The 21286-nt window shown below is 51.7% G+C and overlaps 5 protein-coding genes across 5 annotated transcripts; 3 read left to right on the forward strand and 2 right to left on the reverse strand.

Moving 5' to 3' along the window:
- Positions 1-3342: 3342 nt before the first annotated feature.
- Positions 3343-5783, reverse strand: ASPVEDRAFT_121846 (putative choline kinase; the record flags this gene model as incomplete). Its single annotated transcript, XM_040805922.1, has 4 exons — positions 3343-3966; positions 4037-4180; positions 4239-4758; positions 4819-5783. The coding sequence occupies 4 exons, from the start codon at positions 5781-5783 to the stop codon at positions 3343-3345; spliced, it is 2253 nt and encodes a 750-aa protein (XP_040662902.1).
- Positions 5784-7472: 1689 nt separating this feature from the next.
- Positions 7473-10027, reverse strand: ASPVEDRAFT_36532 (Auxin Efflux Carrier superfamily). Its single transcript, XM_040811226.1, has 5 exons — positions 9862-10027; positions 9416-9723; positions 9189-9355; positions 7902-9130; positions 7473-7851 (listed from the first exon to the last, which is right to left on the reverse strand). The coding sequence occupies exons 2-5, from the start codon at positions 9693-9695 to the stop codon at positions 7785-7787; spliced, it is 1743 nt and encodes a 580-aa protein (XP_040662903.1). The 5' UTR covers positions 9696-9723; positions 9862-10027; the 3' UTR covers positions 7473-7784.
- A 2343-nt stretch (positions 10028-12370) lies between these two features.
- On the forward strand, positions 12371-14394 carry pbs2 (mitogen-activated protein kinase kinase PBS2; the record flags this gene model as incomplete). The annotated part of the gene is made up of 2 exons (XM_040816616.1): positions 12371-13927; positions 13990-14394. 2 exons carry the CDS (start codon positions 12371-12373, stop codon positions 14392-14394), a joined length of 1962 nt encoding a protein of 653 aa, XP_040662904.1.
- A 378-nt stretch (positions 14395-14772) lies between these two features.
- On the forward strand, positions 14773-17197 carry glr1 (glutathione-disulfide reductase GLR1). The gene is made up of 3 exons (XM_040810009.1): positions 14773-15608; positions 15671-16503; positions 16581-17197. The coding sequence occupies exons 1-3, from the start codon at positions 15181-15183 to the stop codon at positions 17012-17014; spliced, it is 1695 nt and encodes a 564-aa protein (XP_040662905.1). The 5' UTR covers positions 14773-15180; the 3' UTR covers positions 17015-17197.
- A 3019-nt stretch (positions 17198-20216) lies between these two features.
- On the forward strand, positions 20217-21269 carry ASPVEDRAFT_105006 (glycoside hydrolase family 16 protein; the record flags this gene model as incomplete). Its single annotated transcript, XM_040805592.1, has 3 exons — positions 20217-20298; positions 20358-20638; positions 20754-21269. Coding segments are annotated over 3 exons (879 nt in total), but the record flags the coding sequence as incomplete, so codon positions are not given.
- Positions 21270-21286: the final 17 nt, after the last annotated feature.

Genomic DNA, 21286 nt, shown 5'->3' on the forward strand with positions numbered 1-21286 from the left:
CGTTTTCTGGGGGTCGGACTCGACAACTCGAGTCGTCGACTGAGATGAACGAAAGGGGGGAGGAGATTCCTGCCTTTGGAGGGGAAAATCCCGCTGCGAAGGGAGACCATGTGACCCTCGACCAGTAGCAAGGCAAATCCCTGTCCATCATAGCCTCATCTGGCCGGGGTCGGACTGACTCGATTCCGATGGGAGAAGGTCGGCCAAAGTACCTTCAGACATCGGACAGCTCAATGGCCAGAGTTCAGACCGACAGGCAGCCCGTGGAGCCTCCACTCAGAAGACCCTGAAAGCGCAGAAGAAGCGGTGCGAAGAATTCAACCGAATGTTGACCTTTTTGGTTGCGCAGGCAGTTTCCGTCACCTGGAGCCCAGAGTAGCCCACGCTAACCCAACTAGGGCTGGCGGAGGGTGCCGACCGCTCAGACCAATCACCACTCATGGACCATTCTCCGCATTGAGAGCTGCTGGCCAGTCGGGGGGCTGGAACGGGTCTGGGCAGATCGTGGATTTGCAGGCCAGGGCTGTCCTGCCAAAGCAGTGGAGACACTAAGCTGGTGTGAAGGAACCAGCTTCCATCTCGCGAGATGGCCCCTACTCTGGTTAGACTGCCGGCGATCACCGCTTGTTGGGGCCTGACAATTTCTGGCTCTTTGGCAACTCTATTTGGCTTCGCTTGAGATGCTTTTCTCGGGCACGGAGTCTGCCTTCCTTTTGTCGGTGACTCAGGCTGTTAAGGCTGTTTAGGCGACTGCCATCAACACGTCACTCAGATGCAATTAAGGGACTGCCTGCTTCTCGTTACACCAGGCTGCCTGCCACCACGCGGTCTGCCTGGAAGTCATCTGGAAACTGTAAGGGACAGAGTCCAGAGTCTTACCCTCCTGCACGGTCCGGATGGACCAGAAAGCGAGGATTCGGAAATCAACCAAGAGCTTCCCACTCCCATGAACCGATGCTTCTATTCTTGGTCTCTCCTGCACCACATCAAGTTCATCTTCTCTTGCATCGTCGTTTGAGAATTCCCCCCACTCGTCGCACATCATGAATCTTCTTCCGACCAACTTCAAACAGTTGGATGACCATGTCAGCACCCAAAATCGCTTCCCTAGTTAGTCTTTTTCTTGGCACTTTCTAAAAATATCCCGGCGCTGCACTTCATCGTTCGCTCCCTCGCTTGTCCCGGATAAAAGATATACTCAAAACTGAGGGAAGGATGAAATTAAGATCGCTCCGGGATCCCTGAGTGGGCACAATTATCCTCTGTGGTTCGAGGATATGTTCTTCCTTAGCTGATTTGGTCCTGTATTCGGAAACTGTAGTTTGTAACCGTGCATCGGGTCTTCCATGACCCTTCATCCACCATTGCAGCTGTCATCGTCTCAGAACTTGAGACGCGGTGGTTGGTTAGAATACTTCAAACTTTAGGGGGCCTGCGATCACCCATCCACATCGTATACACCCCGCTGGACGGAGAGAAGCGAGCTTAAACCGCCTCGATAGCCTATCATGAGTGCATCATATCAAGCACCCCGATCTTTGTGCTTCCGTTCTATTTTCATCCTCCAATTACTGACCTGAGATGGCGAGAGGCATGAATTCATCCAACGGGCTAACAGCTCTCCGACCTTAGCTGCACTCCATCTCGGGCATCTCCCAACATCATGATCCATCCGCCATGCAGCATGCCTGCAATTTTACCAAAATCTTATCTTCCGAAGGTCTGAAGAACAACTCCATCCAGTCTAGCGCTGTCAGATCTCGGGTCTCGGGGCAAAGGCGAGACAAAAATAGAGTCTCCTAGCAAGGCTCCCCAGCCTGCCGATCAATCGGATCAAACAATCCATGATTCACCAGACCAACCCGCTGGCCTGGTCCCTCTATCCTCGATGGGGAAGGAAGGCCAGGACATTGCAGACTTACTGGAGCTTCTTATTCCTTCAGAAAACCTGCACTCACATCTCATCTCCTCATTGCTCCTTCATCGTCAAAGCTCCCCGAAGTGGGTTGATTCCGCGATAATCCTGGTCCCCTTAGCTCGTCTGTCTCCCACGCTATATTGGACTATTTAACGTGGGAACCACAGCGAGAAGGGATTTCCTCACGTAGATTGGCCTTTGGTGTTTTTCCAATTTTAAAGTGACTTCGATCTCACCAATCCAACCAACCTCCAGAATCCCTCGTCATCTCAACCCACTGCCCTATCACGCTGATCACAACTCATCACTTTAATTTCCGCAGAAGATTGTCAATGCCCTCAAGCCCGGAGGCCACTCCCGGCCGGTCTCGAGATTGCCCAGCCCCCAGATTCACACTGCTCATTCAACGAATGCCTTGGTCCGCTATTCTTGGCACTCAAACAGCAGGATACGAGCCTTCCATATTGGGAAACCGCGGAAGCATCCACCACACTAAGTACATCGCACCTTCCCTTCGACTTCATCCCAGCAAACCCACCAATACAAGTTGATATCAGGTATGATCCAAATATAGAAAGCGCGATCAACATCAGGAATCCGAGTCCCAAGAACCTCTAATGCAGGTTCCCAGGGGAGGAACGACGGTTGCTGCAAGGAAAGTCCATTACGTCCCGAGTAGTGATCCTGCCTACCTTCGATCTTGGAATCTTGGAAATGAATACGTAGTTTCCCCTTCCTTCCATGTAACGTTGGAGGAGTGGATGGCACCTTCCAGACCGTACTGAGTCAGGTAAGGTAGGGACAAAGAGATACTAGGTACAACCTTGGAGAAGCCGAAGGAGACAAATACCACATCTGGCCGGGGGCACCTCGTCGCTCCTTCCCCGAAGCCCAATGTCCATCTTCCTTCGAAGGGAAGGAACCAAGGCATGGACACCTGCGCCTTCGGGAGCTTCCAAGGTTTGTTGGGGGTTATTCTTTCCTGGTCTGGACACTGTCAAACCTTTCAATGCACCGCAGTTTAGCCGTCGAGTGGGCTTCTCTCCCCCAAGGTCGAGCGGAAGGTTGTCCCGAGTCCCCTTGTCGAGATCTCGAATAGACCAGCTACGGTATGTATGTCTTGCCAGGGTGTGGTAATATACGCTACGCCGACATCAAAGTACACTGGTCCACCGTAGTATATTCGACAACGATGAACGCGCAGGCTTCAAATGCTGAGTATTTCCATTCTTCACGAGTACGTACATGATATCATCGCTCATCAATCATGGCATGTCAAGTGTGGTATCGCAACATAACGATAAATATGAATGCTAAGTATGTAGGTAGGTAGGTAGGTAGTAACCTCCGGAATGAAAGAGAAGGGGGAAAGAAAAGGCAATCAAGAAAGAACAAAGACAGTCGTTAACGCTCTTTCAATCCAGTTAATAGTCAATCATCCTTCCTTCGATCCCCTCCAGCAATGACTGCGGGAGCTGGTCCCTCTGGACAATTCCCAAAGCCACCAGGTCTGCCCAGAAGAATAGAGCCCGGTCCTGCGCGTATGCGAGGTAATCGAATTCATCGGACTCGTCGATGTTGCTGTCGACCGGGGTTGGGGGCGTGGGCGTCGTCGCAGACGTAGGAGTCGGGATGTCTTCGTCCTCGTTGTCGTTGTCGTTGTCCTCGTCCATTCCAGGTACCTTGGCCTGGACGATGCCCCAGGCCACCCACTGAGCGGAGTTGAGGACACGCCAAAGGCGCGTCTGGCGCATGAGGAACTGGGTGTCGGCCTCGAGGGTGTCTTGTTGTGTGCGTTCGATGTTGTCCATAAGGCGCTGGGGGGCGAGCTCAGGGCTTGCGTTGAGGTCGAGGGGAGTCATTGTGAGAGGGCATGAGGCTGGGCGCATGAGAGGGGTGATTGAGGGGGAGAAGCGGCCGCTGCCTAGCCCGGGCCTATGGGTGAGGTATGCGGTGATGAACTGGTGTTGTTGTTCGGGGGTAGGGTAGCTCAAGTTATCGCAGGCCCAGGACCTTTCGGCATTGAGGTAGTCATAGCACCATTCAGTCTGCGGCAGATACAGGAATCAGTAGGTTGTTTCCCCTGAGATCAGATTATGTTGCGCCTTGGGTACTCACGAAGTGGTTGGCGAACTCTAGTCCAGGTGTGTTCGCTGAGGCATACTCGAAGTCGATGACAACTAGTTGCTTATGTTCGTTTTCCGGGAGGAGAAGCGGAGACTGCTGACTAGGCTCCATACGCAGCAGGTTACCGTATTGCGTCTACAGGGGTTGTGTTAGCAAAAGTTGGTGGTAAGCTACAGCTCGTTTCGAAACCTACGTCGTTATGGGCAAACACAAGCTGTCGTTTGATCTCCTGTGAGCCACCACTGCTGGTAACCAGCCATTTACGGTAGTCATCAACAGCCTTCCGGAACTTGGGCCACGGCACACCACAGACATAACCGCGCCGACGCCAGGGTTCGCACGCCGCTTTGCTCTCATTCTGCGCAGACTCGATCTCTTTGTCCAGCCAGTTAATCACCTGCTCACAGCGATCAACCCACTTGTCCCAGTTGTGGAAGACCCTCGGACCGTTTTCTCTCTCCTCTTCTTGCAGTTCAATGCCTTCATGGAGTTCGCGCATGCGCTTCGCGATCTGCTTCATTGTTGACGGTTCACGGAGCTCCCCTGGTGTGAGCGGGCGGGCATCCAGATATTCCTCGAATCGGCCGTTATTGAATGTCCCTAGCACCTTAGGTCCAATATTCTTCCGACACAACCGTCGTAGAATCTGGAGCTCCTTCTCTCGATCAATGAGATGGTCCACCTGTGGACCATAGATACGTAGCAAGAGTTTCCTATAGACAGATTAGGAACAGAGAAAAAAAGAAGAAGAAGAAGAAGAAGCCAGAACTTACGGAGGGGGCCTTCTAGGCACCAAGGTGTATGATCCGTCCTCAGCTTTAGGCGGAGGAATGTTTTGCGGAGGTGTGACTTTGTAGACAGCGTTGGTCAAGGCACCGCTAAGTCGAACGACATCGATCTCAGCGGCCGATTCCATTGGGAGCTTTCGCCATCCCTTCAACTCCAGCGTGTGTGTCAAGCGAAGAAGTTCACTCTTGAAAATAATCCAAGCTTCTCGATCTTTGGCTCGCCTAACCCTTGCAGCATCTCCATCTCCATCTTCACTTTCAGCGCTTCCACCGGTATAAGACAGAGTCTTGGAGTTGTCCAAAACTGCATCTACACCAGGAGTACCGGAGTCGAGTTCATAATCCGACTCTGAAGCGGATCCCCTCCGCAGTCCCTTCAACGGCGGGCGCCGGCGCGTGGATCGGCGAGAGGAGCAAGTAGATGTAGCACGGCTATCATAGCGAGAAGCATAATGCAGGAGGATCTTTTCCAGTCCGTCCAGAGCCAGGGCGGTGTCGGAGCCCTGGGAGACGGTTCTGGTCAACGGAGCACCGCCACCATTATCATTATTGTTATTTTCGTCTCCCTCGTTATCACCAGCAATCGCAGAGCCGTTTACCGAGCCGTTAGGCTTCTTCGAGGACTGTTTGCGTTTCGATTTTTCGCGCGACAGCCACTCGTACACCTGGCTGAAGAGGTTATTCCGCGATTCCTCCTCGCTCTGCTTCAGCCACCGCTCGAAATCCTCTCTGGTCACTTGATCGTTGGATGCCTGGTTGTTTAGGGAGCTGGCGGAGGGCGTATGGTACAAGCTTTGGCGCACTGCGGGCTTACTTGCGGAAACGCGACGTTGCCTGGTGGCATTTCCATCGGAGGTTGGCGCGGGGTCCCCGCCGGGTCGTTGCGCGGGAGAGGGCAGATTAGCCTCGAGGCCTGTGGGGGGTCCTTTTAAAGGCTTGTTAGAATCCATAGATACATCGAGAGATATGCCATTGAGGGATGAGGGGTAGGCGGGATCAGGACAGGAAAATGCGCAAGGATTTTCGAGGGGTCGACAGGAAAAGTGGGTGATGAGATCATAAAACTAACGCCAGCGCAAGAGCCGCGGAGAGACTACAACTACTATTGGGCCATTGGCCGCCAGGGCCAAGAAAACAAAGGGGGAAAAACGATCCAGGGACGAGAGCAACATCTGGAACAGGACACCTACCATCATGGCCATAGCCCGGGTCCGTGATGTGGTCGGTGAAGGACGGCATCTCCAAGCACTCCAGAACCAGGATTAACCAAGATTAAGTACGGTCCAACCCAGGGAAAGGCGCATCCGGGGAAGGAAATCGGTCACGTTTTCAAAGCTGGCTATCGCAGGGATTATCGGCTGCGGCGTATAGGTACCTTGGCTCGCTCAATGGTAGACCGAGACAAGAGAAATCTCAAAAAGAAGAGAAAAAGGACGGTGCGTATGGAGCTTTTAAAAAAGCTGAAGAGAGAAGAAGAAAAAGGACGAAGACTGGGGGTACCCGGGTGGGGGGTCGCAATCGGGCCAGAAAGGTGTGTGGGATTGCGAAGGCAGCGGTCGGATTTGGGTGGGCCTTAACGAGCGAGACCCTGAACCGCAGTGGTTCCAGAAACAAAAACTTGAAAGGAGCCGTGAACTTTGAAGTGACTGGGGCATACAGGGGTCCAAGTAGCAGGCAGCATAGATAAGGGCTGGACGTTGCGCAGGGAATTAACAATCTCACTATCGCATAAGGCAAAAAGTCGGTGTTCGGCGATCAAACCTGGTGGCGAAGAATAGGCGCAATGGCTTATCGGCATCTCAGGTGACATTGGACTCTGTAGGCAGCAAGTATGGGAACAGAGCAACTTCATGGGACGTTTTTGATCGTTGCATCCACGGGATGCGGCCGATTTGTAAAAGATGTAGTATTCATCTAGCCGACCAGCTTTTTTGCTGCATGTACGATAAGCTGCTGACATCTTGCATCGTCGGTTTTCTAGGCCATGAAGGCCGCTTGAGAAAAAACGCAGTATGAGATGTCATCCTGGCCCAGAGTAGTCTATCATCCAACTGCTCACGCGACACAGCAACTTATCAACCGCAGCCTCGAGATTGCTGCGATGCAATTATAAGCCGCGCCCTTTGAGGGTCTCTTATCGTGCCGGGTTGGGCTTGGGAGACTCCCCGGGTTGGCGACTGGAATTTGCAGTAGACCAGGGGCCATACGATCAGTCGCATGGGAGAGATCATTTAGATCATTAGATGGAGCTACCCTGAAGCTTAGAATAACATCCGCAAGAGTTTAAATTGGGGTTACTGTGTGGATAAGTAGTACTGTCCTCCTCGTTTCCCCGCACTCCAGTCTTCTACCGTTGCTGGATGCTGGATGCGTGAACGCGCTTGAGTCGATTTCGGACAGACGCGAGTACTGAGTATAGTCGCAAGGGATAAGCACATTGTGCCTCATACTCCGGTTCAGGGTTGCAAAGGGCATAGTAATCGTCATGAGACGTGTTGTTATGTACTTGGTAGTTGTGGTCGAAGCTTGAAGTTTGGATGGGGAAGATGGGACTCCACGGCAGAAGAGGGGAAGCTGTGATGGCGTGATTTCAGCCTGAGGCCACAATTTCGTGTATAGCACCGCAGCCTCATTTACACCCGCCTCGAAAACCGACATCCAAATTCGGCTCCGTATGTCAGTGATTGCGCCAGATGGCGTGCGTTCGAGCCGCACCGGAGTCGGGTTTTTGCTCCAGTAGATTATGTTTTGTTAATCTTGTTATATCTTCATTACTCATATAATATTCGACCGTCATACATAGAAGTATGGATCACAATCTATAACGTGGCTATTTCCACGAAAAACCCCGTTCCCACCTTCCCGAAACGCCGACATACCTGAACCACAATAAGAATACCTAATTATATAAAAGTAGCAATACCTAGAATAGAAACCCCAGGCAGGCCGCTCTAGGCAGCCGCCCACTCAACAACTTCCAAAGCACACATCACAAGAACAAGGGTAGATGGGAGAATCCTACATATGTTAGTGTCTTGCTCGAAATACTAGGCTAGTCAAAAACTTACCAAACAACGTAGCTTTGGAACAACAACTTCGACATGGCGCCAACATAAGTATTGTTGATTTGGCAAATCTGCGCCAACTGTAGGGCTGATGGTGCACCCGTGAGCAGGAAGCAGACTATGATGAAGATCGGATCGTCCACAATGCTGACTGGGACATATTTGGCTAGCAGCGCAAGAAGTGGTGCCATGATTATAGTTGGAAGCAGCATACGCCCTACCAGTGAGGCGATTATCAATCTTTTCTCTTCCCCGGCATCATCCATATCTTCCTGTGCTTCTTGGGGGATTGTGTTGCGTTCTAGGTTTGCCCCAAGAACCACAAGAATCAAAGGAACAGCAACCTGGCCGTTCTGGTTGATTGCGCGCGTCACAGAGTTGCTAATGAATGTTCCCTCATTGAAGAACAATCGTTGGAGTGAAGGCACAGAAGCCACTATTATTGCAACCAGCATCGCCCAAAGCGGCGGGTTCATAAAATCCCACACACCTGCAATAAATCTGCGCATGCCATTTGAGGTCCTCGACAGCGCCTTTTGGAGCCCTGTTGGCAGTCGATTATACAAGGCGCCCGTTCCTCTCGCCCAGCCGCCCGCAATGCGAGACCTAAAACGGCCCATGGAAGCCTTGAATCGTGGCACAGGTCCTTCTTCAGCGGTGTTGTCCTCGGGATTCACTTCCACGTTCGGAAAGTACAAGATGTCGCCGCGAGAGTCTTGACGAGGTAGAAATGGACCACTGGGCGGCGGCCCAAGCTGTGGAGTCTGGTCTTGGGCGTGTTCTTGTTCATGGTGTGACAGCTTCGCGTATGAGTATGTTCGCGTATTTACAGGTGTTGCCTCCCCAGAATGAAATTCGTCGGAATCATCATTCGAGCTAGTTCCCGGCTCGGCATCGCCATCGGAGGAATCCCTTGTCCTTATCAAAGGCTCATCCGGATATGCCTGCTCTGGATTGTCGGTGTATCGTTCCTGACCCTGTGCAATCGGGGTCTCCCCATTGTCTCCTTCCGCTTCCTCAATATACCTCTCGCGTGGTGCAAGAAGAACGCGATATCCCCAACTCCAACGTACAAGCTGGCCGAGCTGTTGGAAAATAAGCAGATAAAGGATACCGCGCGCTGCAACTTCGTCATCATTATCATTAGGGATTCGATCCCAATGGAGGCCACTCAATGTTTGCGAGAGAGACACGACAAGCGATATGGGAAGTGAATTTGAGTTTCCGAAAACCTAGACGGAGAACAAGTCAGACACCTGTCACTTGACTATATTTCTCAAAACACCTTACCGCCATAGCCGCCACAAAATTCGATTGTCGTTTGTTGAATCGAAAGAACCGTGAAACCACAAACCCGCAAAAATAGGAGACGGCGGTCTGGACGACGAAGATAAGGGGAATGATAGCGAGGTCGGTCAATTTTTCAGCTGTGAGTTGCGAGCCGAGCTTCGTAAATACTATTTCGAAGAGGATTAGGTCAGGAGAGTAATACTACAAACGATTGCTAGGCCACATACTAAGGCACGGTGTGAACAAAGCGACATTGAGATTGGCAACGAATTTTTGCGCATCGGCATCGAACATGCCAACCCTGGCGGCAATGTAACCGGGAAGGCTGACACAGACGACTTCAAGAACAGCTTCGAAGACGAGGAGCACTAAGTGCATGAACGGAGGGTGGCTCGCATGGGGACCGACGACATCTTGAAGCACGCCCACCGGAGTCTGAGCCACGAACTGGCGCGTAGTCAACGACTGGGCATTCTGAAAGGATCGAGGAGGCGTAAAAAGGGCCATCAACGGCGGGAGGGGAGTTATATTGTCCCTATTGAGATGGTGATGTTAGCAGAAGGACGGCAGTAAAGTGGCAAGATGGTGAAGGATGACGGAGATGCTGGGATAAATACCCAAGGAACTGGACAGCAATAAAGTTGTGTTGACAATGAAGGAAAGTGGAACCTACCAGAGGGCTAGCGGGACAATGGTTTCTCGAAGATAAAAGGAGTCTTGATTCAGCAGGCGGGGACGAATTGGGGTCTCCAGGATCTCAACTACGAAGAGGAAGGAGATAAAAAAGGCCCTGGTGTTGGGCGAGATGTGATGCTCACGCAGAGTTCACATCATTCCAGGTTCCAACCGGGGGGCTGCCATGATCTCATGCTCGAGCTAGAGCTGCTGATAGGATTAGCCGCTGCGCTAGTCAGGAGCCAAGAGCTTGGTGCTTGGCCCTTAGCCTGCTTTTGTTTCTTGTCCATTGTCCGAGTGGGGGCTTCAGCCACGCGATCAGGAATCGATAAGGAACGCATCTCCAGACAACAGGGTGCTTTATTTAATAATTTAACCAGTTGTTGTTACTCAAAGTACTTGTTATGGCTTAGGATTTGATGGAATCTCCAGAGAGAACTTCAAGTTGGCGGCGCTCTTGGCAGCCATCACGCCACCATCTCTCAATCACCATCTGCGTTGACGTGGTGCAGTCGAAGGCATCGGGGCATACAGGTAAAACTTTATGGTCGGAGTTTTTGGTTGGACAGAATCCTTCCGGCCAATTGTCGAGTGTACCTGATTGACCAGGCTTGATTCAGACTTTCAGAGGCACAAGAAAAGGGGCTTATGAGCTCATCCCAGTCCATACCAGACGCCTAATATAGCTTCTGAGTTAACTATTCATCATTATCAGGGCAACATTAACATATTGACTGGGTACTTTTGCAACTCAACAAACACTCGCCACTGATTGACCACCCGTATTTCCGATCAGCCAAGTTACTGCTTGCCCGCGCGGTCCGAACACTGAAGATGTCATGATCAACACACCTGTGCACAGCCCCTTCCGTGGTTTCACCCCCAGCATCATCGCTACACCGTAAGGAACGAAATAAACAATAGGGTGAGTACGGAAAAGGAAATGCATATTTCATTATTAAACGACCAACTTTAGCAACTAGCGATATCTCAGAACAGAAATAAATGTAGCCAAATCGGTGGCTACCTACTAATCCATGTAGTTCTACTTACTACAGTACGGAAGTATATATCTTCGACTAACTCATTCAATTGAAGGCATAGGCCAGCACACCACAAGCAAGCACATGAATACCAGAACAACGTGAGTACCAGCCAACCAAGAAGTCCCTTACCTCCGGGAATACCATCACTGTAACAAACCAGTTTCATCGTATGGACCGAGAAAGTCAGGCACTGCAAGGACTGCCCAGGGAACCCGGAGGAGAGATCAGCCTGGTGTGGCTTGATCGCCACGTTAAAAGGGGCCAGTCAGAGACTCAGATAGCAGGGTGGACGAGATGGAAAGGATGCCGATGAAAGGTGTGGCTTGAAGATGGCATCGGTTTAGGCTCTTTTGCCACACCTCCTTGGTTGATGCATACCCGATTTCACGTTTCATGACGGCCATCAGGCATCAAGATAAAATCAACTTGACGAGAGCGGGATCCCGCCGCAGCTTATCTTCCCCAAAATCCAATAGGCCGAGAGCACTTGGGATCGATTCAAGTTTCGGTTCGGGGGGAAGGCGAGAGGTCGGGCTGCTCTGTCTACCCATGAGAAAAGTTGGGCCGCATTGAGGATCAGTCCATTGCCATTGCATATCCCATATTGAGCAACTCCGGACGGAAGGAGGTGCAAACTTGGATCCTGCTGTGACAGGAACTATGCAAGCTCTCGAGATTGACGATTGACTGTGTTGGATCGTCAGGCTGCTGGCCGTTGGGAAGCTGAAACGCACCGGGATTTCCTGGTGTGGCAAAGCTGGTGATTGGCCGGTGTGAGCAGCCGCGACACAGACTCCCTTCTTAGTAGGTGATTGACTAGTTAACTAGCTAGGTTTTGATAACAGCCTGAGCACAAAAAGAGGAGCTCTGTGGTATTGGTCGTTGTGCGCGAGATTAATATATCCATATTGCCTGCTAACCCGGTGCTGCGCCAGCTTTGTGTGTCCAACACTCAATACTAATCCGCCTGTGACTGTTAGTTATTCCCCGCCGTCCCCCACAAGGTGTCTTTCCTCCCAGAAAACAAGGAAATTGCAAGCGGAAGGAAGGAAGAAAAAAAAAAAAAAAAAGGAGCTCCAAGGCCCAACTTTCGCTTCTCAATCTCTGGTCTCTCTCGGAGAAAGCATTATCTTCGGCGCTGAGAGTCTTCGCTTCTGGACCAAGAGCTGACCCAAGGTTCTGCCCCGCGTCGAAAGTTGAGACTCCCCCGGCAAGAACATTTCTACCGGTCGACACTTCTGCCTTCCTTTCCTTGGATTTCGTTTGCCAACTCGTCTTTATCGCTGCTGTCGCTTGCCTTGCTTTCCGACCGAGCCGATATCCATCCTCTGTTGGTTTTGCCCACCTTCATGTTCCCGAGCCGCTCAGTGCTGTGAGACGATCCGAAGGTGCTGGAGAACGTGCTCCGGCCTTGCCGCCTCCCGGTCTCGAATCTCTTGCGACAACGCGATTCCGCCGACAATGACCTCTGAACACGATTTCGCTACGGAGAATCCTCCGGTTTCTTCTCCCCATTTCGACGCCGACAACATTCCAATTACCCCTGAGGACGAAGTTGCACCGTCTGCCAACAAGACCATACCGGTCCTCCGACCGACCTCCGATAATACCGCCGGGATCACCCCGTCCTCCACACATCTAGGTCAGGTCAATGCGGCTCGACATGGCGGCGGGGTCACCCCGCGTCCGCAGGCATCTATGAGCAGTGCGAATCAGGATATTATGGCGAAGATGAAGGCCTTTCAACTTTCAAGGCAGGGTGCACCACCTCCCAGTTTAAGCCAGGCCACCTCAACGGGGGCCGTCCCAACGAGTGCGTCTCAACCAGGCGCACCGAGCGCACCAAGCCCGTCTGGCCCGCTAGCCGGAAATAGCCCGTCAGTCATGAACGGCCCGTTGGCAGGTGCCATTGCAGGGCGACTCCCACCATCCCAGCGACCGGCACCCAAGAATTGGGCATCTGCACCTTCTGTAGCTGGTGGGCCTCCTGGGACTCCGTCCCCCAAGGGTGGTCTCGCGGCGAAACGCATGAAGCCTGGACTTAAGCTTTCAGATGCCGGCGGGTCGAATGGTGCGACCCCTGGGGGCCAGTCTCCTGCCAGTGGTGCGGCTGGGAGCGGAGAGACGGCCTTTAGCAAGTATTCGGAGTACATCGACACAAAGTCAGGAACACTGAGGTTCAAGAACAAAGCTGTCCTCCATGGAGGCGGCATTGAGTTCTCGTCTGGCCAAAGTTTTAACATTTCGTTAGACGAGGTGGATCGCCTGGACGAGCTGGGCAAGGGGAATTACGGGACTGTGTACAAGGTCCGACATAGCCGCCCGCATATGCGGAAACCGGGACAAGGCTTGAGTGGAATAGTTAGCCGACCCTCCGGAGAAGAATCAGATACGGATGGTACCCCGACATTGAAGGCACAAGATCCCTTGACCGGTGCTGTTATGGCTATGAAAGAGATCCGGCTGGAATTGGACGAAAATAAGTTTGCACAGATTATTATGGAGCTGGATATTCTCCACCGATGCGTTTCGCCGTTCATCATTGACTTCTACGGCGCCTTTTTCCAAGAAGGTGCTGTGTACATCTGCGTCGAGTTCATGGACGGTGGCTCTATCGACAAGATTTATGGTGGAGGAATACCTGAAAATATTCTCCGCAAAGTGGCCCTTTCTACTGTCATGGGTCTAAAGACCCTCAAGGATGACCATAACATTATCCACAGAGACGTGAAACCCACAAACATCCTGGTTAATTCACGGGGCCAGATCAAAATTTGCGACTTTGGAGTTAGCGGAAATCTGGTCGCTAGTATCGCTAAGACGAACATTGGTTGTCAAAGTTACATGGCGCCTGAGCGTATTGCAGGAGGTGGAATGCAGCAATCAGGGACCACCAGTGGAGGAACTTATAGTGTCCAAAGTGACATCTGGAGCTTGGGATTATCTATCGTTGAATGTGCCATCGGCCGGTACCCGTACCCCCCGGAAACATTCAACAACATTTTCAGCCAGCTGCATGTGAGTATTTTTCTTCCCTGATCTTCCCTGATCTTGCCCCGAATATGACTGACGCCATCTAGGCTATTGTACACGGCGATGCCCCTTGTCTTCCGGGATCCGATTACTCTGATGACGCACACTCCTTTGTCAACGCCTGCCTCGATAAGAACCCTCAAAACCGCCCGTCATACAATATGCTCCTCCGCCATCCCTGGCTTTCCTCTCTTATGCAACCCCCCTCCGAACCAAGCAACACCGATATACCCTCAATATCTCTCGCCGATGGAACCTCGGGCGAAAATACGCCCCCTCTTACCGACGACCAAGAAGTTGCGGACTGGGTCAGAGATAGGCTGGAGAAACGCCAAAATGGGATTTCAAAAGACGCCGATAGACCAGCGTTGCACGCAGTTGCATTGGATGCTGTACCCGGAAGCCCACTCCTTGACGAACCCTCGATATCCAGTCTTTCGATTTCGGAATGATATCAAGACACATAGCACCATCTATACACTTGCTTTGTTTCTTTCTATTGCCATACCCCATTTTTGCTACCAATGAACTGAGAATTACTGGCGCTGGCGCCACCCAGGCAACAGGCAGTGTATCTTTTTTTTTTTGGAAACCATGTTGTCAGATTTGGGTTAGCGTTATATTGCTACATGTATTGAGGGAAATTCAAGTTCAAGCTGTCCTAGCTGTTTGTTGTGGTCTGTTTCGAACTTGCCCTCTGAGTGATATGCGCGGTGTTCTCACCCAATAACACGATGTACACTCTAGTATGAAGAGTTTCCATATACCATACTCAACTATCAAATTTCAATATTATATAAACGATGTCTTCGCAACCCTTTCCGCATTACCATGGCGGCCTTTTGTTATTAATCCCATCACTAGATTCTAGACTCCAGATTCCACACTGCTTATCAATCAGTGAGAAGAGTGAGTGATGCTGAGTAATGACGTAACCCTGGAATCACCTGCAGAGCAAACACCGAGAAAGCGGGAAAAAAAAAAGAGTGGGAGATCACGCAATTGGTTCGCACGGTGTATGTCAGACTGTTTAGATTGAAATTGATCTTTTTTGTTTGGTGTAGAGGCGTATTTCTTCGTTTCTGCAGTAGTAGTGGCCAGTGCAACAATAGCGTCATTTCAATCGCCGAAGCTCGCGAGTTCGGTTCCCCGCCAACTTTTCCTCCAATCTGCCTGCCTACATTATCCCCCTCCCTCCCCTCTTTTATTCCGCCGGTGTGCGTCGTTAGACTCCCTCCATGCTTTCTCGCTCCTCCCTTCGGCCTCTCACTGCCCAACCGTCGAAGACTCGGCTTATTCGTCCGTCTTTGGTCTCTCCGATCCGTCAATCTTCTCGCGCATACGGAGGTTACGGCACTGCCGCAACCGTCCATCGAAACACTATCAACAGGAATATTAAGAGAAACACCCTGGATTCTCAATCCTCATCGGCTATCTCGCTTTCTACAGGGTCTCGTCTCGCGTCGCTCACAAGACACTTCTCATCAACCCCCACAGTCGCGGACTCGAGCAACATGCCTCCTGTGCAGACCCAGCAGTATGATTATATTGTGCTAGGTGGTGGAAGCGGTGGTAGTGGTAGCGGACGGAGGGCCGCTGGCTGGTATGGGGCAAAGACGTTGATTGTGGAAAGTGGACGCTCTGGTGGTACCTGCGTGAACGTTGGGTAAGGTGTAACCCGTATCCAATTGGTGAACTATCGCAATTGCTAACTGAGGTCTGCTCTAGCTGTGTCCCCAAGAAGATGACCTGGAACTTTGCCTCCATCACTGAAGCCGTCGAGGCGGGTCGCCATTACGGTTATGATATTCCCCATGACATCGACGTCAACTACAATCATTTCAAGAAGCTCCGTGACGCGACTGTCGAGCGCTTGAACGGGGTTTACGAAAGAAACTGGGGCAAGGAAGGCATTGACCTTGTGCACGGCCGTGCCCGTTTTGTTGAGTCAAAGACCATCGAGGTTGCCTCCAAGGATGGTACGACCACGCGGTATACTGCGCCCCATATTCTGATCGCGACTGGTGGCCGACCTAGCATCCCGGACATCAAGGGTGCTGAGCACGGCATCACGAGTGATGGATTCTTCGAGATCGAAGAGCTTCCCCCGAAGGTTGCTGTTGTTGGTGCCGGATACATTGCCATCGAGTTGGCGGGTGTCATGGGCACCGTTGGTGTTGACACCAACTTGCTTATTCGCGGCGAGACCTTCCTGCGCAAGTTTGACCCTATGATCCAGAAGACTATGACCGAGCGATATGAAGCCGCCGGAATCAAGGTCCACAAGAAGCACCCAGGTATTAAGGAGGTCCAGCTCCTTCGCGACGGCAAGGGCAAGGACAAGCTTCTGAAGCTGATCATGAACGACGGCTCCGAGATGGAAGTCAACGAGCTTTTGTGGGCCATTGGCCGTGTTCCTGAAGTAGAGGACTTGCACCTTGACGTTCCCGGCGTCAAGCGTGACCAGAGAGGACATATCGTTGTCGACCAGTACCAGAACAGCAACGTTGATGGTATCTACGCCCTTGGTGATGTCACTGGACAGGCTGAGCTAACGCCTGGTATGCCCCNCCCTCCCCACCCAAAATTCCCTAATTTACAACTGTAGAAAACTTTTTCTAACAATCTGCAATAACAGTCGCAATTGCCGCCGGCCGTCAGCTCGGCAGCCGCCTCTTCGGCGGTGCTGAATTCCAAAACGCCCATCTCTCGTACGAGAACATCCCTACTGTTGTCTTCTCCCACCCCGAAGTCGGCACTGTCGGTCTCACCGAGCCCGAAGCCCGTGAGCGCTTCGGCGATGCCAATGTCAAGGTCTATCACACCCGCTTCGCTGCGATGTACTACGATGTCTTCCCCCCCGAGGAGAAAAAGAAGAACCCCACCGAGTTTAAACTTGTGGTCGCTGGACCTGAAGAGAAGGTGGTGGGTTTGCATATTCTCGGCCTGGGCGTTGGAGAGATGCTGCAGGGTTTCGGTGTTGCCGTGAAGATGGGTGCCACGAAGAAGGACTTTGATAGCTGTGTTGCTATCCACCCTACAAGTGCAGAGGAGTTGGTTACCCTGCGGTAAATGGGATAACTTCCTACTTTTGATATAGACGGTGGAGTAATAATGTCTTGTTAGAGGCTATGTGAAGTGTTGTGGTATTTCAAAATAAATAATTGGGTATCTTTGATTCCTGCTTGTAGACATATATAAGAAAAAAGGACTAGGTGAAGGAATGTACTTGTGTCGTAAGACATCGAAATAGTGTAGACGATAAAGCAGCAGTACATGGCATATTCCTCCCAAGATGTCACACTGCATACGTATCCTCCTTGCATCCGAAAAATCGGGATGAAGGGATAAGTCACATACCACCAGGGTATTGCTTGTCCCAGATAAATGGTTAAGTACGGAATAACATGGTGACCGGATCACCATTTAGTGCAACATATGACAGCACGAAGCGAGAATCTGTGGAACATACTAGTGCTTCTCATCTTGCTGCATGTGTCTTTGCTGCATGTGTCTTCCGTCTTTGTGCAACCAAAAAGGCGCATATATGTACTCGTGAGCACATCTGACAGTCTGTCTGTCTCGCTCTTAGAATGCACCCCCCGGAACGCTTGTGAGATGTGTTCGTGTAACCATTATGCATGGCTAGTTGAATTCGGCATTGAGCGGGCGTGCTCTGATAGGTTGTGGCTTTATGAAATGCGGCGTGGGGATAGCCCAGCAATCATGGTCTTATATAGTTGTATAGATGGTATGATAGAGGGCTGAGATGCGTTGCGGGGTAGGTAGATAGAGAGATTCTGGTCGCATGTCACGCACCCTATCTCGATGAGACGTCTGATGGTTGCATCGCAGCCGCGTGTTCGAGAGGGAGAGAGAAAGCGGTAGGTAGGGGGTCTTTCTTTCTGCTTTGCATCGTTTTGCGCGAGTCACCGCCTCAGTGAGGAACCTCGGTATTCGGCGAGGCCCCGCGCATGAAGACTTAGTTGAATATCATGACGGCAAAAGAGATTAGGCAGAAACAGATCGGAATGTAGACCTTGCGGTCTGAGGGTTCTGGGTCTGCGATAGGAAGCGCAGACGAAACAGCGAGGGAGACAGATGCGGGCGAAGGAGCGCGGGAGATGCAGGTACTATGGGACCGGGAGGAGGATTTCGATTTCGGCGCCATGTTGGTCTGGTTTTAAAGGAGCGTAGCAGCGTGATCAGTGCATATTGAGGTGTGAAAAGCGAGGAAATACAAGAGAGGGTTGTTGTTGTTGAGGAGGAGGGGAGGTGGAAGGCGGGGAATCATTTCACAATGCCTGAATCAGGTCACGGGCGCAGCAACATGATGTCGGGGCAGATGTTGATTTGTTGAACCGCCTGCCCGCCAGCCAATCGCACTTGTTGTCCTCGTCACTCCCCCAACAAAGACAATTTTGGGACGGGCTTAGTCACCGCCATTAAGTCAGGCAGCAATCAGGTATAACTATAGTACTAAGTACTTCGCCGTCGGCGGTTCGAACCCCGGAGGGCCCGTTTTGATTTCGTGCCGTCTGTTTTCAGTTTCACCCCACACTTGTCTGTCGGCTTTGTTTTCCTCTTCCATGTGTTGGCTCATCACATGGACCTTCTGTACCAAGGGTTGGTGGATACTATTCATAGGGCCACTTCCCCCATTCTACAAGCCGCAAATGCAGACAGACAGACAATTCAGATGACCCAAGGCCTGCTCATGATCACGGAGACAGCGTCGGAGAGCTTACGAGGATGAGGCTCGGCACTATGTTCGGCCGGCGCTAGTGCTGTGCATCTTCCTTCCTTCCTTCCTCCCTTCCTCCGTCTTCGTCGGCCTTATCAGTTCGCTTGTGGGTTCACCCAATTTTTGACTTTAGTGATGGTGAGACATCAATCTCTGGAAGCGATGGTGAATTTTTGTTGGCTTTCTTTGAGGGGCGCGGCTGGCAGCCCACGCTGACAGCCTGACACTGACAGACTGACAGTAACTTCAAGGTTCAGTCGCAGCGATCCAAGACATCTGTAACAGACCTCAGACAAGATCAGCAGTAAATCATCATTCCCTCCCGGCGCCCGGGCAGGCCGTCCGAGAAAGAGACGCGAGTCGTGGTGGAGCCATGTGATGGGGCCGAGCTCTTTTGTTACCGTGCACGAGCAAATCCTTTCCTCCACGCCATGGACAGAGCGCTACCGCTAAAAGGGACTCCGCTGCAGTAGCTCTCTTGAAGGCGGCCTCACCTGAAACTAGGCAGTGTACTGATTGGACAGAGTGCAGACTGCGGACAGAATTAAGCGGCCAGAATGCAACCTTGGGTCTGACTCCATTGTTGAGCTGGTTGTCGAGTCGTCGAATGCGGTAAGGACAATAAGGAGAATAATGTTGCCACAGGAGAGACACGCCAGCTCCCGAGCGCGAGCTCCTGCCCTTATTTTCCGGGCTCGTGGAACTAACTATCTCTTTTTGCTCGGCATAAGCGAATGCATGAGAACCAAGATTTTTAGCGCTTCCCCGGGCTGGGTTGGACCAGTGATCCTCCCGACTTACACTTGTTTCCACTCACTTGAATCCACTTGCAGACGAACCATCGTGGCCGTCGCCTAACTGCATGGACACTATGATGTCTTAGACTGGGTCACTTCATTGGTGTGGGTACGGCAGATCGATGGTCACTTGCCCCATCACCTTGCTGCTCAGTCAATCACATTGTCAGTTCGACTCAGACTTTGAGACCAGTGGTCGCTCAGCTTTCAGCCACATCCCTGGGGCCACTTTGTCGTTACTGCGCTGCATGAGTTCATTCACACCCCAAGTTGCAACCAGGGGTACAGCTGCCTCGCTTCCAATGATGTTTGTGGCCCTCGAGATTGGCCCCCTCGGGCCCAGGACTTCCTCCCACAGGAGCGCCCTTGTTGGTGGTTGGACGTATCATTCACTGGGCCTCTTTGACTCTGTTGCTCAGGGGAAAGTATTAATAGCTGCCTAATCCTTCCGGCGGCTCAAAGGCCTTCGGATACGTAGATTTACCCCAACCCTCCACCTCCTCTTGCCATAGCAACGCTCTTGTCTGTCCTTCGCTTTATCTCTCTTTTCTTTGCTTTTTCCATTGGCGGAATCGCAATCTCACTTTTTTTTTTTCTGGGGCACACTTTCGTTGCGATCACGCCAGACAAAAGCTTACTTTTAAGATCCTTACATAAATAGACTGGGTCCTCCCGGTTGTGCATTTGTCCATTTCTCTCGCTCGAGAACTTGCTCAAGCAACAGTTCGCCATGTATCTCAAATACGCCCTCGCACTGGCATCAGTGCTTCCCCTCACTTTGGCTCAGACATTCTCTGACTGCAACCCTCTGAAGAGTACGGCTGCTTGTTGAATCACTTTTTGTGGTCAATCCAATACTAACGCGATGTAACAGAGACCTGCAAGCCTAACCCAGGCTTGAACAGCAAGACTTTCAGTTCTGACTTCACCAAGGGTAAATCCGCCTTGGACGGCTGGCTCACTGTCAGTGGCAATGTTGAATTCGGTGATGATGGTGCCGAGTTCACCGTTGCGAAGAAGGGAGATGCGCCCACCATTGACACTGATTTCTACTTCCTCTTTGGTAAAGCTGAAGTGGAGTTGAAAGCTGCTCCCGGTACTGGTATCGTGAGCAGCATTGTCCTCGAGTCGGACGTTCTTGATGAGATTGACTGGGTAAGTATCGTAATTGCTTTTTCTTTGTCTTTGTCTCCACCACGACAAGAACATTTGATTCCTGACTGCATGTGCCTACACGCGAAACCTGAACTAATGCGTTTGTGTTATACAGGAGGCTCTTGGTGGCGACACTACTCAGATCCAGACCAACTACTTTGGAAAGGGTGACACCTCCAGTTACGACCGTGCAACCTTCGAAACTGTGGCCACTCCCCAGGAGACCTTCCACACCTACACGATTGAATGGTCTCCCGAGTCAATCTCTTGGGCCATTGACGGCAACACTGTCCGTACACTGAACTACGCCGATGCCAAGGGCGGAAGCCGCTTCCCCCAGACCCCTGCACGCCTGAGACTCGGCATCTGGGCCGGTGGTGACCCCAGCAATGAGCAGGGTACCATTGAATGGGCTGGTGGCCAGACTGACTACAGCGGGGCTCCCTTCACGATGTATGTGAAGTCTGTCCACATCGAGAACACCCACCCCGCTGGCGAGTACACCTACTCGGACAACTCAGGCGAGTGGAAGAGCATCAAGTTCAGCGGCTCCACGTCTGATGACGATGATACTTCAACCAAGTCGACCTCCTCCACCTCGAGCGAGTCTAGCACTTCGACTAGCAGCAGTGAGACCTCCACCTCTAG

This window comes from Aspergillus versicolor (assembly GCF_001890125.1).
Source record: "Aspergillus versicolor CBS 583.65 unplaced genomic scaffold ASPVEscaffold_1, whole genome shotgun sequence".
NCBI lineage: Eukaryota > Fungi > Ascomycota > Eurotiomycetes > Eurotiales > Aspergillaceae > Aspergillus > Aspergillus versicolor.

What these genes read in the sequence shown, in the direction of transcription:
- ASPVEDRAFT_36532 (XM_040811226.1), bottom strand. Translation starts at nt 9,695, where the DNA reads ATGGCCCTTTTTACGCCTCCTCGATCCTTTCAGAATGCCCAGTCGTTG. An exon ending in TTTGTTCACACCGTGCCTTA is followed by an intron (nt 9,356 to 9,415) that starts GTATGTGGCCTA and finishes TCTTCGAAATAG; the next exon opens with TATTTACGAAGCTCGGCTCG. An exon ending in TTCCAAAGCTACGTTGTTTG is followed by an intron (nt 7,852 to 7,901) that starts GTAAGTTTTTGA and finishes TAACATATGTAG; the next exon opens with GATTCTCCCATCTACCCTTG.
- glr1 (XM_040810009.1), top strand. Translation starts at nt 15,181, where the DNA reads ATGCTTTCTCGCTCCTCCCTTCGGCCTCTCACTGCCCAACCGTCGAAG. An exon ending in GGTACCTGCGTGAACGTTGG is followed by an intron (nt 15,609 to 15,670) that starts GTAAGGTGTAAC and finishes GGTCTGCTCTAG; the next exon opens with CTGTGTCCCCAAGAAGATGA.